At 38.9% G+C, this 17,568-nt stretch overlaps 1 protein-coding gene across 1 annotated transcript; it reads left to right on the top strand.

The window, feature by feature from the left end:
* The first annotated feature begins 3,507 nt into the window (after positions 1 to 3,507).
* Positions 3,508 to 12,560, top strand: kcnk2a (potassium channel, subfamily K, member 2a). The gene is made up of 8 exons (XM_037693583.1): positions 3,508 to 3,648; positions 3,745 to 3,860; positions 5,276 to 5,366; positions 6,782 to 6,899; positions 7,539 to 7,699; positions 9,273 to 9,459; positions 9,548 to 9,687; positions 12,249 to 12,560. Exons 1-8 carry the CDS (start codon positions 3,508 to 3,510, stop codon positions 12,558 to 12,560), a joined length of 1,266 nt encoding a protein of 421 aa, XP_037549511.1.
* The last annotated feature ends 5,008 nt before the right edge of the window (positions 12,561 to 17,568 follow it).

Genomic DNA, 17,568 nt, shown 5'->3' with positions numbered 1-17,568 from the left:
AAAAACATAAAAAACAACAAAAACACAGAATTAAAAAGTTTTTCTATAGAGGCTCAAAAGCCAATGAGTCCATAAAGTAGACAAGTATTGCACAGAGCTTAGTCCAGGGTTGGTCAGTGTAGCCATGATACAGTTTTCAGATTCAGACAACCTACGCATGCATCTATACATGAGGTTATGCAGCACCGCAGGGCAGGTAGGCACACCTGCGTCTACAAACATTTTGCTTGCACTGCTCCATCGAGGTACCCTCAGCAGCATCCGCATGCCATCATTATATGCCACATTTAGTCTATACATACTGCTCCTTTTATAACGTCTCCACAGGTGAGAGGTATACATGGGAGTGCAGTAGGCCTTAAACAGTTGGATCTTAACTGATTTTGAACACAGTCCAAACCTATGTATCAGCATGTTAGCTTGTCCATAGAGCATACGACGTTGTCTGTAAATGTCTCTATCATCTGACAGGTCTGCAGTCACATAGTGCCCCAAGTATTTACATTCATTACTGATTTTCAGCCTGTTGCCTGACAGAAAGAAATCAGGAAACATCAACTCGAAGTCCTCTCTGCTCCGCATAATCATGATGCTGCTTTTCTTAGCATTGTATTTTATATCAAAGTCTCTTCCATAACCAGAGAACACCTGCAGCAGCTCTTGCAGGCCAGCAGTATTAGAACAAAAAATTACTAAATCATCAGCATACATTAAATGGTTGATGATCCTGTTACCAACCAGCCTGTTCCACAGTCATTTAAAAGCTTTGACAGATCGTCCATGTACACATTAAATAAAAAGGGAGACAGGATGCTACCCTGCCTCACACCATTTGAAACTCCGAAGGGATCTGATACAGAGTTTCCCCATTTTACATACGTGCTGATTAGCATACCAAAAAACAAGAATCCTCACCAAACATTTGGGGACACCTCTGTTATACAACTTGTGAAACAACTTTTCATGGTTTACATAATCAAAGGCCTTTGAGGCATCAATAAAACACATAAAAATTGAGGTGTTGTGTCTGTTGTATAGATTTAAAATTTCTTATATACATATATCTTACATCCGTCCAATCTTTTACCTGCTTCTTCCATTTTGGGTCACGAGGGTCGCTATGGTGCCCATGTACAGCAATCACTGTGCGAGGGGCGGGGTGCAAAATTGTAAAAGAAAAACCTTAATAAGATCTAAGATATGAACTAAGAAATACACTAAACTAGTAAGAATATGCTAAGCACTAATAGTACAAAAACAAAATGCTGAACAACAGCAGCAACAGCATATATATACAGTACATATATATATGCACCCAAAATTACTTGGTCTCTATAAACAGCATAGTAAGTGTTTCTTTCTGTCATATGTAAACTGTATTTTGTTTAGGTTTTTCTTCCAGTAGCCACACTTTCTTGGAATTTTTAAAGTGATATAGTCTGGATTTTTGAAGGCCTTTCACAGTTTTCTTTAGATTTTTGCTCATTGTTTTGTCCAGTAATAAAAGTAAATGCAGTAAGACCTCATGAGCGTGCCTCATAATCACGTCCAGTTTTCAGACATATACATATAAATCACCTTGTTGGACATTAATATGAACTTGTCTGTCAAACTGTTTTATTATCTGAAGACCCTGCAGGTTTAATCAGGTTCAGAAGATGAAAGAGTGAAGAGCAAACTGATTTTATGGAGATAAAACATCGCGCATGTGGCCTAATTAATACATTTAAGGAATTATTCAAATCCTGTACAGGGCCCCCAGGTTGGGAGGGCACCTCTCTGCACCCTGAACTCCCTCCTCCTCCTCCTCCTCCTCCTCCTCCTCCGTAATATTCCACTGCTCCATCCGTGCGCTCAAAAGCCGGAGCGCGTCTGAGCGCACGGATGCTGGAGAGCAGAAAGAGGAGAGAGGCTCAGAAAGGCAGGGAGAGAGAGAGACCAAGAGAATCTCTTTGCTGCGGCAGGTGGAGGGAATAAAGCACCTTCCACTCGCAGCAGGACCAAAGTCTGATCAGAGGTGAAGGTCGAGGAGAGGAGCCGAGGGAAGACGGAGCGCCGGTCCGTCCGCGCGCCTCCTCAGCCCCCCAGAGGAGGAAAGATTCCCCTAAACGCAGTGAGAGCCTCGGATGAGGAGATCAGGAGGGCGGAGGGCATTGGATAATCAACAGCCACGAGTAAGTCCTCAGTTTTAGGATGGTAATCCTATTTATTTCACCAAACATCACAAGCTCCTCTTTACTTGATGCACTAGGTGGAAAATTATGCAAACAGGTGGTTTCATGTCATATCTGTTCTGAAGATCTAATTAAACATTTTATTTAAAGCCTCATGTTAGACTTTTTCCACTTCTGAATGTTCATCTTTAACCGCAGCAGCTCCATTGTCAATATTCATTTGTTTGACAATTTAAACAAGATTTTGATTCATCCCTTGAAGAGTTTTCATATATAGAATGTTGTATTCTTTGCAAACCCTTAAAGATGCAAGTTCACGTCTAACATCACGTCAAAAACAGATCATTTCTGCTTTGATCATGAATGTGTAACTTCAGATCACTAAGGTTTGGAAAGAGGAAGAGTTGCTCTTATCTAACTTTGTCCAAATCAGCTGAATATGCAGAATAGTTTGAACAAACTTTACGAAGGCAAAACTTTACACTGTTTTACTTTTGTGTTTTTGCTCTAATTTGTTTTTTTTTTTCTCACAAAGACAGATTTTATTAAGTGAGATGGGAAGGAGACAGAAGAGAAAAAAAAATTCCTAAATGCCATCAGATCTTCTGCTGAGTTAAATTTAAGACAAGCTCTCTCACGTGCATCCTGTTTTGTCTATTCCATGTTTTTGTAAGTTTAAATTAATCAGCAAACAAAGAAAATGTGTGCTTATGTGCTATTCTTATTTGTGATTGCAAAATTAGAAAAACATTTAGTTAATAATGGTTTGTTTTGGGATTCGGATTTACATTTAATTCCTGCTTTTGCTTCATTTTGGTTTCAGATTGATTTCAAAAGACCTTAGTTGGGACAATACAGATTATCTTAGTCTAGCCTAAAAATTAGACAAGTTTACTAATGCTCTAAAATATACAAAAACAATGATTTATTCTCATTTTTCCTTTTTGGTGATAAGAACAAGAACGGATGTAAAGCTACTTTACATTTAGTTGAAATCCTGCCTCAAGAAAAAATACATTTTAAAAAGTTTGCTTTTAAACTGTAACTTTTCTTTTACAGTATTCTTTATGTTCTTTCATAAGCACGAGAATATAAAATTTGATGTATCCTCAAACATGCAAAATCTTATTTTTCCTCTGTTTTGCATCATGATCAGAACATTTGGACACACTAAACACTGAAGCGTTAATGAAGTAAACATCTGCCACTGGAAGTGGAGGCCTAGGACGTGATTTAATAATTAATATTTTTTAAAATAACAGTCGACCATGTTGACCTGAACAGCAGGTGACACACACAGGGAGGGGAAGTGAATGATAAAATAAACCACTAAATGCTTCTATTTTTCAATAATTTCTCTGACACAGTGGCAGCCCCAGACTTATTGGACCCCAAATCCGCCACTCACAACACGAAGCCCCGCCTCTCCTTCTCCACTAAGCCAATCACACTGAGTCCTCGGGAGGAAAGTGAGGTGAGAAATTAAAAGTTCAGTGAAATGTTAATAAACCTGGACCTTTGGAGCAGTCCTGCGTGCATGCAGCTTCTTTTAACAGCTGAAGTGTTGCAGGTGGTGGTGGTCACAGTGATGAAGTGGAAAACGGTGACAGCCATCTTCCTGTTGGTGGTTCTGTACCTGGTGATAGGAGCAGCGGTCTTCAGGTCTCTGGAGCAGCCTCATGAGAGGTAGGATGGATTAACTTATACCCATCATGACGTACCATCCTGTCCATCTGCATTGTGGTTACAATAATGTCACAATCTGGCATGATGTTTTATGATTAAATTGGCAGAACTGAAATATACCCAACATAATTATGTTTTTGATTAGCTAGATCCACATAAATAATTGACTTTTCTTCTGACGGTGTGGGTCCTGAGGAGTTAAAACCTCAGCAACATCTATTTAAAGAACGACTGTTATTTGACCATGGCTAATGAACTTAATCAGCATCATCATAAAACATCTGATGATCAAAATGTAAATAGGACAAGCACAAAACAGGAAAAAATACAATTAAATAAATAATCATTTACAACCATTAAGAAAAACCGATAAAAAAAAAACGTGGGTTTAGCAGCATCATTGGACAAACTGAACATGTTGTACAGTTATTGGTGGAGAAGCATTTTACTTCTTGTAGAAAGTTTTTAAATTTAAAGCGAAAGCAAAAGAAGCCACAAGATATTTCAACACAGTACATCCTAAAAGTATAAATCCAAGTGTAAATAAATAAAACTAGAAATTTATATCTACCAACATCTTACTTGTTGCTAAGTGAATTTTAATTCTATAAACAACAACAAATATTTTTCATGTATAAAAATCAAAACAAACGCTCAATGAAGAACAAATCCTCATTCATGCTTCCAGGACAGATTTTAGGACGAGAAACTCATTGTTGTTTTCCATCTCGGACCAATTCAGTTTAAAAGCTGACTGCTGTGATGTTTTATGATGACCTTGATGAAGGCCACAAACCAAAACATGGTGATCAAAGCAATAATTTATATGTCTACTAGTTCAAATGGTCTTTACTGTTTTGGATACGTACGTTTTCACTCTCAACACACCTGAAGTTGGGTCAGAAACACTTCGACGACCTTCAGCCCTCCCCTCAGTTAATCATGTTGCACCTTCATGTTTCTGCTTTGGCTCAGAAAGAACAAAACAGGAAACTACACCAGAGTGAGCATTTAAAGATTTTACAAATAAACTAAATTAATAACAGTTGTAGTTGTCAATAAATACTGCAAAGTAAACCTTTAATACTTCTTAATGTCAAACCGTCAATACTGATTTTATTGTAGGCTTTAATGCTATTGATCATACAGCATTAACAGCTAAAAATATTAAACCCTATTACTTTGTTGGGTCAAATTATGCTCAAGATTAGGATGCAGCATCCTCCTGAGAATCATGACTTGGACATTTCAACAGGTGGCTTTAATGTTTTGGCATATCACCTGATTTTAAACTCAGTCATTTGTCAGTTTTAACTAACTTTCCTGTTAGCATTTATCTCTGAGCAGTCTGAGATTTCATAGGCTACTCTTGGTTAATGATAAACAGAACCGTGACCTCCTCTTCCTCCTTTCAGTGCCCAGCGTTTGGCCATCCTGACCCAGAAGTTGGAGTTCCTGTCCCAACACGCCTGTGTCAACCAGAGCCAGCTGGAGGAGCTCGTCAAGGTGCGGTTCTCCTCACAATATCTTCAGATGACGAAACTTTTCACAAAATGCAGCAGAGCACATGCGCTTCATGATTCAGGTTGAACAACCTGACACGTGATAGCAGAAGAAGAGTAAACATTAACAACATGGTTAATTAGGAAAGGTTGGACGCGTGATATCTTTACATATATGTGTTTGTGCCAGATGATGGAAAATGTATTCATATATTTGTTTCCTCCACTCTTTTTTCTCCTCCATTTGTTGTTTTTAGTGACATTTCCACAATCATGACTTTCAGAGAATTTCAGCATGTGCTTTTAACACAATTTTATAACATACATCTAATAACACAACAGAAAATATGCCGTTGTATAAAATCTGCCTTTTTTTTTTACCATTGGTTGAGCTGGAGTCCAAGTATTGTCCAGTTTTGTGGGGGTCCATGACAATAAATTGATCAGTGTTTTAGTGTACATAAACATTCACTCCTTGATATAAAAAGCTGAGAGTACCACTGGATGATAAGTGACAGCTGTCATTAGCAGTCATCAAGTGTTGTCCAGCCTTTAGCAGGGTTACGGTGTTACATCAAACATTTAATATGTTCAATGACTTCAGAGATTGCTTTACAACTGGGACATTAAAAACGTACCAGTCTGAGGTGAAAATACTCCAAATATTCTGTAAAATTAACCCAATCCAAGCTTTTTAGCTTTTGAAGCAGTATGAGCCTCAAGTATTTCTTTAGAGAACTTTTTATATTAATTTGTACTTATACTTGATAGACGTAAAAGCAATAAAAAATAATAATAACTCCAATAGGTGAATGTTTGAGGCCTCAATATGTTTTAGTTTCATGCTCCTTGTTTCTCCAACAGATGATTGATGAGAGTTTGTTAATTAGTTTTCGTGAATTTCTGAGCAGAAACTCCTGTTTCATGAATTATCTTGACTGTTTTATCGATGGTGTATCTGAGGAGAAACAAGTTCAGTAAATGAGTCAAGATTAATCAACTCCCATGATTCTGACAAACTGCTCAAGTAAAATAATAACCATTTTCATAAACTAACACAAACTGTGGATCTCCACTGTTCATATGTAACCCGACTGTCTACAGAACCAGAGACCCGAAGAGAGAGGTGTTTAGTCAGACCGACAGTTTTAGGTGTAGTTGATGTGTACTGGTGCCGAGTTTTCAGCACCAAGGACAGCTTCGGCCTCACAGAGACGCAGCCGAGGAGCAGAAAGTGTTTCTGTTGTGACACCAACAACGTGGGTCCTGATCCCAGTTCTTAATGAGAAATGAAAGATTCTGCCTCCGTCATGTCACCTCAAGCGTTTATCTTTAATTCGTCAGACAGACATTGTCACATAGTAACTGAATGTTAAAGTATCCTGTGATATCTGTTCCTTTTATGTTTGGACTCTCCAGCAAGTTGTGTCTGCTATCCGATCAGGGGTGAACCCTGCAGAATCCCTGAACAACCACAGCAGCCTGTGGGACCTGAGTTCTGCCTTCTTCTTCGCTGGGACCGTCATCACAACCATTGGTACAAAACACACACCCAAACATCTGTTTCCAGCTGTGAGCAACGTGCTGGTGACGACAGTCTGCTGCTGTAAAAAGAGACGCTTCTTTTGGTCATTTCTTTGCTTCCTGGATATGATCAGTCTTTCTTCATACATGTTCTTCACGTGTTTATTCTTGTTTCATCATGTTGTCTCTCATTATGCAATGTTTCGGCTTCAGTCGCCTTCTTTGGTTTCTCATTTAGTTATAAAACTTTGGTTAAGACTTGTGGAAGAGTAAAGACCAGACAAGTTTTCACCCCGCACACGTAAATGAGGCAAAACTGCCGGTAGAACTGTATTCTCATTTTATTACATGTACCGGTATAAAATATATTATATATTAAAAAATAAGATTTTCAACCAGTTTGTATGTGCAGCAGCTGTTCTTTTACCATAATGAGTACATTTGTGAAAAGATTAAACACTTTTTGTAGAAATTTTCTTCACTTTCCTGCATAAAATGATCAACTCTGTGCACTCATTCGTGATGTTATACTCATGAGATGTTCTACACTTTGTATAAAACAGTGCTTGTAGGTTTGTTCTTCTGGTCCTCTGAAGTTAAGATATTTGCTCAGGAACGTTCCAGCCTCACGTTTTGGATTTGGTCTCTGCAGGTTTTGGCAACACTTCGCCACATACTGAAGGCGGAAGAATATTCTGTATTGTCTACGCTCTGCTGGGAATACCCCTGTTTGGCTTCCTGTTGGCTGGTGTAGGGGATCAGCTTGGCACCATCTTTGGTAAAGGCATTGCCAAAGTGGAGAAAATGTTTATGGTGAGTTTGTGATCAAATGCACAGGTAACCCAATACGTGTATAAGTATATAAGTGAACTGTACCAACAAGTTAATGCGCAATATACTAAATAAAGCACACAATGTGATGTAACTGTTGAACTGTGCCATAATAAACTGTAAATACAGCTAAATCTAAAATAATAACTCCTTGGAGGAGGCACTCTTTTATTCTGGCTTTGTTATGTTGAGTCTTCACCTCGGCCTCGGCTGACAGTGGTGGGAAAATTATTACTGCCTAGCCATGATTTAATGGTACGTTGCCACAAGCGCAATAAGTCACGGCTACAAGCTGATAAGTTAATAATGGTTTGAAAGGACAGGAAAGCCTGTGGGCTGAGTCACTTTTTATAGATGCTGGCATAATGTATTACCCAGTACAAGAAACAGAGGCGAATGCAGCTTTCAGCTAAATTAAAGCTGACTAAAGAATTCAAACTAAATAAATTAAATAGTCTAAAGTTTATAGTTTACATATATTTAAATTAATAAAGTATCTAAATTGCTGTAATTGAAGAAATCAAAGAACACATCGGATGCATTTGATGTTGTATTTTACTTAGACAAGACAGACATTCAGACACTTTAGTAACAAGCCTGCAGATGTCAGACCAGATGACTTCAGCTTGTCAAAAGCTGAGTCATTTAATCACATTTGTGCTCCTGAACAAAAAGAGCAAGAATATGACTTAACACTTATGTAGCTCAGAACAGCTTGCTCTCTCTGCTGCTCTCATAACCGTAGGACTCATGAGGGATTAATTATTGGTAACCATAATTGAGGGAAGAAATAAATAAATAAATAAATAAATAAATAAATAAATAAATAAATATATATATATATATATATATATATATGAAAGTGTTTATAAAAACAACGTTATTCTATATTGATTGTCTGTTCAAGGAGGATTGGAGCACGATAGCCTCAGTGAATGTGTTTTTTTTGTTGTTTTGTTTTATAGCACCCAAAGGACCCATTACTGGAATAAAGCCGACACTGTTGGGTTTTTATTAACAATTCATTTTAACAACAGGTTCTCTTTGGCAGTTTTTTCCACAACTATTACTGCCGGCTGGTCTTCTTAAGTTTTGAAATACTTTTGAAATGTTTGAGCTTCTATGATCAATAATTTCTGGATAAATCTGCACTGTTTTTACATTCTGCTTTAGTTTCTGATGAACAAACAATGAAATGGTGTCACTTTTATACGTAGATGTTCATTTGAGATGCCTTCCGCTAAAAAGACAAAACTGGTATGAGCTGTAAGAGAGAGTATTTACTTTGTGGCATAAAGAAAAGAGCACAAAAAGAACAGTTCGAAGTAATTAATTATCAAAAAACTGTTGGAGCTAAAAACAAACGAGCGAGGAGCCAGATGGCTGAAAGTCTCTGATCAATATACTGTTAATTGAACAAGAAAAATCCATCACTGCACAAATGTAGCTGATCATTAGTAGTCTGCCTTAATTTTTAATTTTGTGTATCGTCAGTTCCAGTCTGCTGTTTTTAGACCAGTTCAGACAAAAAGCCTCTGTTGTTTCTCCCCTGCAGCATTGGGACATCAGTCAGACAAAGATTCGAGTCATTTCCACGCTGATGTTTGTTCTCTTTGGCTGCTTGCTGTTTGTGGCGCTTCCAGCAGCCATCTTTAAACACATCGAGGGCTGGTCCGCGCTGGAGGCCCTGTACTTTGTCGTCATCACCTTGACTACGATTGGGTTTGGAGACTTTGTGGCAGGTGAGTCAAACACAGACACACCTCTTTGCACCTGCTGTGTTTCTACACATCACGTGGACACGTCTCACCACTGTCCGTCTGTGTCAAGGTGGCTCAGACGTACAGTACCTGGACTATTACAAACCGGTGGTTTGGTTCTGGATTCTGGTGGGACTGGCCTACTTTGCAGCCATCCTCAGCATGATAGGAGACTGGCTCAGAGTTATCTCCAGAAGGACAAAAGAAGAGGTATATTAATTTAAATTAGCTACTTTTTGCAGCTTTTTTTCTCAAATTATTTTTAGTTTTGCAAAACACACATATTCATCTCAATCTGTTCCTCTGTCTTCCCTTGTCTGCAGAAATACACACGTTATTTTTGACCACACATGAGTTTTGACCTTCTGCTTGACTTTGTTTCAATGACACAACTTTCTTTTAATACAATTAACTCCCTGTCACAGACAATAATCACCTCCAGAGGGAAAGAAAGACCTTTTAGGCAACGTGTGATGACGCTTCTGTTTGAGATGTAATATACAACACATCTTGTAGAAATTAATTTAGCTTTTTATAGAGGAACATATGGAAGATTTTAGCTATCAGTATAAAAACACTGCCAAGTTCCTCCCTCAGAAAGATGGAGCTGTTGATATCTGATAATTGGATTTCACCTGTGAACGTGAATAAATATTGCTGGATTTATTTCAGCCGGTTCTTTACACACAAAAGTATTTTTAAGTGTCGGAACCCCGATGTCAGAACTCAGTCAGCATTAGTTGAACAGGATTAAATGTTACCAGCTTCACCTGCAGCTGAGGCGATGTTCGATTTCCGACACGTGTGTTCTCATGCTGAAGTCCTGCGACAATAACCTCGGCAGCTTGTAAATGTGAGCTTATCGTCGGTCTCTGTCATGTATGGAGAAATAAACACATAAGCAGAGCGGTCTGAAGTGATATCAAGATGGCTGCTGAGACCGCACAACACAAACAGATTTGTTGAATTAAAAGCTCTACTTTTTTAAAAGGGGCTTCTATGTTATAAAAAGTCAGGAGTTTCTCTCCAGCGGTGATGCAGAATACAGAACGGATCAACATCCGAACTTTGGTGGAGCTGAAGATGATAAGCAGATCTGGATGAAACTGTGTTTTGCTCCATTTTATTATTGTGTTGCATCCTCCTGGCATTCTGACTAAACATCGGGCACTGCAGCTGAATAAAGTGTGTCCATTTAGGTTTCTAAATTATTTAAAATATTTCAACTTGATTTCCCAATCACTCATTTTGTTTTACACTTCAGCTTTGTAACTCTGAGATGTAGTGTATTCACTTGTTTTTGCTAAGTATAAATAGATACATCGACTGATAGAAATATGACCAAAATTTGGATTTAAAAAAAAAAAATTTAATAACTTGCAGCTGCGTTTCATGGCTGATAGACTCTGGTGGAGTAAAAGATGCAGATTTATTGTTTTAATATTTTAAATTCCTGAACCTTTATATTATTAATATGATTATTAACAAGTAATGTTACAGTCAGTTGGTACAGTGTATTAATAAATCTGAAACCTGGAAGTTAAACAGTTTTCAGATAATGGTTTATTATAGATAGTTATTTAAATCTATATTGCAAAACATTTCGCCACATCTGTTGTAAAACTAAAATGTCCAGTGTCAAACATGGGTGTGGGTGTGTGTGTGTGTGTGTGGGGGGGGGGGGGGGGGGTCAGTACAAATGTATTTTTTCACTTTAAATCATATGAGGTGTTTATTAGGTCACAGTGTAATTATTTAATTTTAAATTGTTGATATTCTTTAAATGAATCCCAGACTTCTTGAACTTTACAGACTTCCTTCTTTATACACCTTGAAGAATTTTTAGCTCGTTTGCATATTTCAAAGACCTGATATCCTGAATCAGACAAGTCCATGACACCAAGGCAGAAGCTGGATGAAAGGATGAGCGCCCCCCCCCCCCCCCCCCCCGGTCGCAGTACCAGCTTGTACCCACACCCAAGTTGTTTTTTTTCTTAACGTAAGGAAAAATACACTTTGTGTTTTTTCAGGTGTTGAATTTTGTTGATTAATGTAGTTCTTGGCAAGACGGCTCAGTTGGAAGATGTGTTGCCTCTCAGCAAGAAGGTTGCCAGATTGAATCCCAGCCAGCAGCCTTTCTGGGTGGAGTTTACAAGTTCTGTCCCTGCATGTGTGAATTTTCTCTGGGTACTCTGGTACAAGAAGACCAAAAACATGCACAATAGTCTGATTGGTAACTCTAAATTGTCCCTAGGTGTGAGTGAGAAAGTTAATGGTTGTTTGTGTCTATGTGTCACTGTGATGGACTGGAGACCTGTCCAGGGTGTCCCCCGCCTCTCGCACAGTGACAGCTGGATATGGATACCAGTGACCCCTGCGATCCGAAAAGGAAGAAGTGGGTAAAGATGATGGATGGATGGTATCATCCCACATTCAGGGCACAGACTTGATGGCTCAGGTTTAGCTTTCTTTCTTGTGGGGCAGCTGTGGCTGAGTGATTAGAGCAGACATCCTCCAGTGGTAGAGTCGGGGGTTCGATTCCACTAGCAGTCACATTCCACTAGAAGTCACTGAAGTGTGCAAGACACTGAACCCCTCTTTGCCTCTGATGTGTCCCATCATTGTATGAACGTGATAAAGCTCTGATTAGTCAGATCTAGTAGAGTGCTGTATGATTGGGCAAATGATTGACAGATCAGTTTACCAGTATTGATGAAGTAAATCTGAATCAGCCCAATCAGCACACCTTTCTGTCTCCGTCTCTGTTGCAGGTAGGAGAGATCCGAGCGCACGCAGCAGAGTGGACAGCTAATGTTTCTGCAGAATTTAAAGAAACTCGCCGCCGTGTCAGCGTTGAGATCTACGATCGATTCCAGCGAGCCGCTTCGATTAAACGCAAACTGTCCTCAGAGCTGGGATTCAGCTCAGCACCTGAACTCACGCTGCCTAAGAGGACCATGTCAGCCAATTTCACTGACGAACGGGAGAAAAAGGAGAGCGGGCTGCAGGACTTGACCACACCACTGGTCAGAAACGGAGGGTTGCTCATGAACGGGCTGGACTCTGAAAGAGGGAACCTCTGATTCTGTGAACATTTCAAGCATGAAGAGATCCTTGGTATGCCTTAAAGCATTAAAGTCTTCATTTATAAAGCAAAAAATGGTGCTTTGTGGCTGAAACAAAGTCGTCTTCACCGCTCATGATGGATACAAGAGAAGTAAAAGCTGGAAGTTCTTGGCCCACCAACAAACATAGAGCCTGAAGAACCTGAAGCTTGTAGAATTAAACATTACATTTTGAGTGGACGGCACAAGTAGAATTAAAGTATCTGAGAAGCCAGAAAAGAAGCTGAATGTGTGCATGTCTGCTCGTAGCACTCCAGTGTTTTATATTTTAACAACTTATTAGTTTGTTAAACTAGCATTAATCCAGCGCTGTTACAACTCTAACCCCGTGTTGCTGTTTTTAATCTCAATCAGCCTCAACTAGAACAGTTTACGACCTGTTGTCTGTATTTTAGGATGTCACCATGTCAGAAATGTGAACGTTTCTCTGATGGAGAAGCTTTTATTAAAGTTTATGCTGTTTTTTTTTTTAAACTTGAAAAATGTTTTGCACATTTAATCATATACTAAAGTAAATGTAAAATATGATATTTACAAGGTTGTGCAGTTTTATATTTTGAACCTTAATATCTTATATGACTTTTATTATTACTGTTGTTTTGTTTGTTTGTTTGTTTTTTAGCATAATTCTTCCTGTTAAATTAAAGCCCAGCGTGTTTTGGTTGTATGAGTTGCTGGTTCATTTAGTTCAACACTTTGTTGCCAACATGAATCAATACTTATGTCAGCGTCACGTTATTTTTAGAAACTCAACAGGTTTTCAGTGAGTGCTGTGAACTGGGTAAAGAAAGTGATCATTGTGATTATTTCCAGTCAAATCCATAGTACAGTCCTGCTGCTTTTAGGCCTGTGATTTTTACAGCATCCTGCACAAATCGACTGCACAGATGAGACGTACTTTTCAAACGTGCCTTGGACTCTGGATGCATTTAGATTTGCATGCATTTTAAAGATTTGTTCAACCTGCTCAGTGCCTCAGACCACATGTGCTGCAGACCAAACACAATACACTGAGAGGTGGAGAACTAATACCAAACTGAACTGTTTGATTGTTGTCAGTTCTTGATTTACATATTATGTTTCTTCTGACATCCATCCACCTCAGGGTCATGGTGTTTTTCTCCAGGTGACACTGAATGAAAGGTGAGGTAGGCCCCGGAGAGGTCCACCTAACCGTCGTTGAAGATGTATTTGATTTGATTGTTTCCTCCATTTTACCAAATAAAAGCATACAGACATACAATTGTTTTCTTTATGTTAACCACAGGAGCTTTACAGAAACTGTGAAATCTGTTCTATGACTGTATTTTGTTATTAAAGCTTAATATTTAGTTATACGTCGTCATTAGCTGTGACAGAATTGCCATGTAGTGTTTACCCGTTGAAGCTGTAACTAGACCAGTATTCTTGTGCCTTCTTCGATAAGCTCTACTTGTGTAAAAGTCTTTTTGTATTACCAGATATTTTCTGCTACTTAGTCTTTGCCTCATCCCTGCAGTTCTGTTTACAATTTTTAAATAAAAAAAATTAGAATAAAATCCACTATCTGGGTTTTCTGCCATTCCACATTAAACAGATGAAGCCTTATGTTATTACAATGTAATATGACTGTCTTTAGCAACATTTGAGTCATTTTCACACAGAATAAGAGACATTTCACCAAGAAGTATGAACATCGTGAGGCTGAACTGTATACTTTATTTTAGTGACACTTGTTCAGACATTTGTTTTTAAGTTCCACTAAGGAAAAGAAGAGTTTACACAAATCTAGTCTAAAAAAATACTCATCTACTTTGTATCTATTGCTGATTTGAGTGGAATTATTTGTGCTGTTGAACTGTAGTCATCACATATAAATGATGCAAACATAAAAATATAAATGTACAGTCAATTCGATTCAGTTTATTTATGTAGTGCCAAGTCACAATAGAAGTCATCTCAGGGCACTGAAAGCAAGTTAATCACTATTTATCTGAGGAGCCAGCCGAGTTGTGGCCAAACGTTTTGAGAATGGTACAAATTGTGGTTGTCATGGTGATCAGATGAATTGCAGGACATTGCTGCTTGTAGCACCCCAATCAACCATTAATCAAATCATCAAGGAGAGTTGGAGTGAAGAAAGCCCAAGAAAGTCAACCAAGTGTCAGAACCGTCTCCTAAAGAGGACGCAGCGACGAGATCGGGTCACCACCAGCAGCGTTGAGCTGGCTCAGAAATGTCAGAGGGCAGGTGTGAGAGCATCTGAGCAGTGAGACGAAGGTTTTTGGAGGATGGCTTGGTGTCAAGAAGGACAGCAGAGGAACCACCTCCCTCCAAGAAAAACATCAAGGTCTGACCAACATCCTGCAGGATGTGTAGGGACTGGACTGCCGAGGACTGGAGTGGTTATCTTCTCTGATGAAGCCCCTTCAGAAAGTTTGGGACATCTGGAAAAATGATCGTCTGGAGACGAAAAGGTGAGAACTTCCATACTGTGTCATCTTGAGACCGTTCATGTGTGGAGCTGCTTCTCATCCAGGGAGTGGGTTCGCTCAAACTTATATCTAAGAACACTGCCATAAATAAGTAATGATATCAAAACATCCTCCAAGAGCAACTTCTCCCAACGAGCCAGCAACAGTTTGGAGACGAACCAAGTTTTTTCCAGCATGACAGAGCAACGTGTCACAAGGCAACAGTGATAACCAAGTGGCTCGGTGAACTAAATATTGACATGTGGGCCAGGAAACTTCCCAGATCTCAACCTCACTGAGAATCTGTGGTCAATCCTCAAAGAGGGGTGGACAATGAAACTCCAGAAGCTCTGATCAACTCCAAGCACTGATTAGGCAACAATGGGTTGCCATCACTCAAGACTGTGCTCAGAAACATATCCAGCATGCCGAGGGAAACTGTGGAGCCTTTAAAAAGTGTCAACATGTAAATACAGTCTTTGCTTAAAACGGTTATATTTGTCAATAAAAAGTTAAAAAATGCACATATTGCTTATAATTGTACTTTTTTATACCATATAAACATCTGACTAAAGGTTCTAAAAGAACCGAGACTGAAAACTTTATGAAAAACAACATTTATGCCATTCTCAAAACTTTTGGCCACGACTAAAAATATTTATCAAAATCACTTTTAGTGTTAATTTTGTTAATTTAACTAACACAAAAGTCATCAAAGAATTATATTTTTAAAGATTTATTTTGAACAGTTGGATTTACTTTAATTTTCTTTGACAATGATTTTTTTTATGTCATTGAAGCCATCTCACCTCTAATTATAAGGATGTAATCAAGTATTTAATGTGAACATAACAGAGCTCTTGTATTGGATGTGATGCAGTTTTCTTATTTAATGAGACCATAATCCTGTCACACCAGAACTACTCAACTATGAGCTCAGATAATTGTGTTCAATATTATACATGCCAGAAATACTCTGATACACGTGAACATGGTCACTTGAGAGTAATCAGATTATTTTATTTGTCGTATCAAAGCAGTTTCTGGATTTTCTACAAAAATAAAAACATCTTATTCCCATCCTGCACTTTTTTATGGCTCCAGCTGGTCAGTTTGAACTTTACTTTACAACACACCATACCAGCTTTGTTTATAGAGCAGTTTAACCATCCACAAGCCCAAAGTGCTGCACACATAAAACAATCAATCAGTCAAAAAAAAAAGAAGTAATAATTAAAACAATTAAGAGTCAACATCTCAGATGGTGTCAAAGGTCAGGGAGAAGAGAAGGGATTTAAAAACAGACGGGGAAGAGGCCTGTCTGATGTTCAAGGGAAGGTTGTTCCACAGTTTATGAGCTGCCACAGGAAACGCACGGTCTCCTCTGAGCTTACGCTTTGTCTTCAGGACACAGGAGCAGCTGATCTGAGAGATCGAGAGGGTGTGTACGGATGTAGCAGCTTGGACAGATAGGGTGGGGCAATGCCATTAAGAGCTTTAAAAGCAAATAATAAAAAATAAATCCTAAATGTATGGGTAGTCAGTGCAGGGAGGCCAAAACAGAGGAAATGTGGTCAGATCTTTGTGTGCCAGTTAAAAGCAGAATTCTGCACCCTTTACACGACTAATACGTCTTTTTTAGTTTCATGAGGTGCAGCATGGCCACCATGCTTTACAAAAGCAAACAGCTTGGGTTGTTTTACACTTTGTATCTTGCAACATCACGCACCGTGCATCAAATTGAGCAGCTCAGTCCAACAAAATCATCCATGCACAACAACACATTATGCAGTAAATCATGTTTTCATGCCTTTTAGGTTTCTCAGATTTTGAAACGATCGTTTCATTTCCACCATTACTCCATTAAACTCTGTACGTTTAATCATCGTGGTCTTTTTTTCCTCTCAGGTCGCAGCAGCTGATCTGCTGAGTTATTATTAGTGTTTAAACTTCCTGGATGGCAGATCGGCTTGATGAGTGCGACTGGCCTGTGGCTGCAGGTCTTATGATGCGTGAGGGAAAGTTATGAAAGCAGGAAGTACAAACTAGAACCAACACATCTACAGTTACAGTACAATGTCTTACCACCAGATTTCAGCCACTGGACAAACCCGTAGCGCCTCCAAGACACAGAAATAAGCTGCAACGTGAACGAGACGTTTAGGCGGTTTTGGTAAAGTAAATCAAATGAAATCACAGAGCTCTAAAGGTTCTGTGTGATGATGAAATGCAGCTACGGCACCAAAATTAATGTCACGCTTATATTAAAATTTTAATTTAAGGAAAAGAGAGAGAGAGAGAGAGAAAGGATATTTTACAAAGAACCTTTGTAGCAGAAACTGTAGCTCACTTTGGGAAAATCAAAAAGGTTCTGTTCATAACCACTTCCTGTCTGTGACTCCTGCTTACACAGGGCTGCTGGGTAAAGAATGGGACAAATCATGCATACAGCAGGGGGGATGGACAGTCGGTCAGTCCGTCAGTTGTACAGACAGACACACACACTCTTGCAT

The sequence above is a fragment of the Nematolebias whitei genome, chromosome 2, assembly GCF_014905685.2.
Source record: "Nematolebias whitei isolate Nwh7 chromosome 2, NemWhi1, whole genome shotgun sequence".
Lineage (NCBI taxonomy): Eukaryota > Metazoa > Chordata > Actinopteri > Cyprinodontiformes > Rivulidae > Nematolebias > Nematolebias whitei.
Note: the sequence above shows the minus strand (reverse complement) of the source record. Positions and strands in the feature narration are given on the sequence as shown.

Coding starts and splice junctions, on each gene's coding strand:
- kcnk2a (XM_037693583.1), top strand. CDS start 3,508: ATGCTTCTATTTTTCAATAATTTCTCTGACACAGTGGCAGCCCCAGAC. Junction 5,367..6,781: donor AGCTGGAGGAGCTCGTCAAG/GTGCGGTTCTCC, acceptor TGGACTCTCCAG/CAAGTTGTGTCTGCTATCCG. Junction 6,900..7,538: donor GACCGTCATCACAACCATTG/GTACAAAACACA, acceptor TGGTCTCTGCAG/GTTTTGGCAACACTTCGCCA.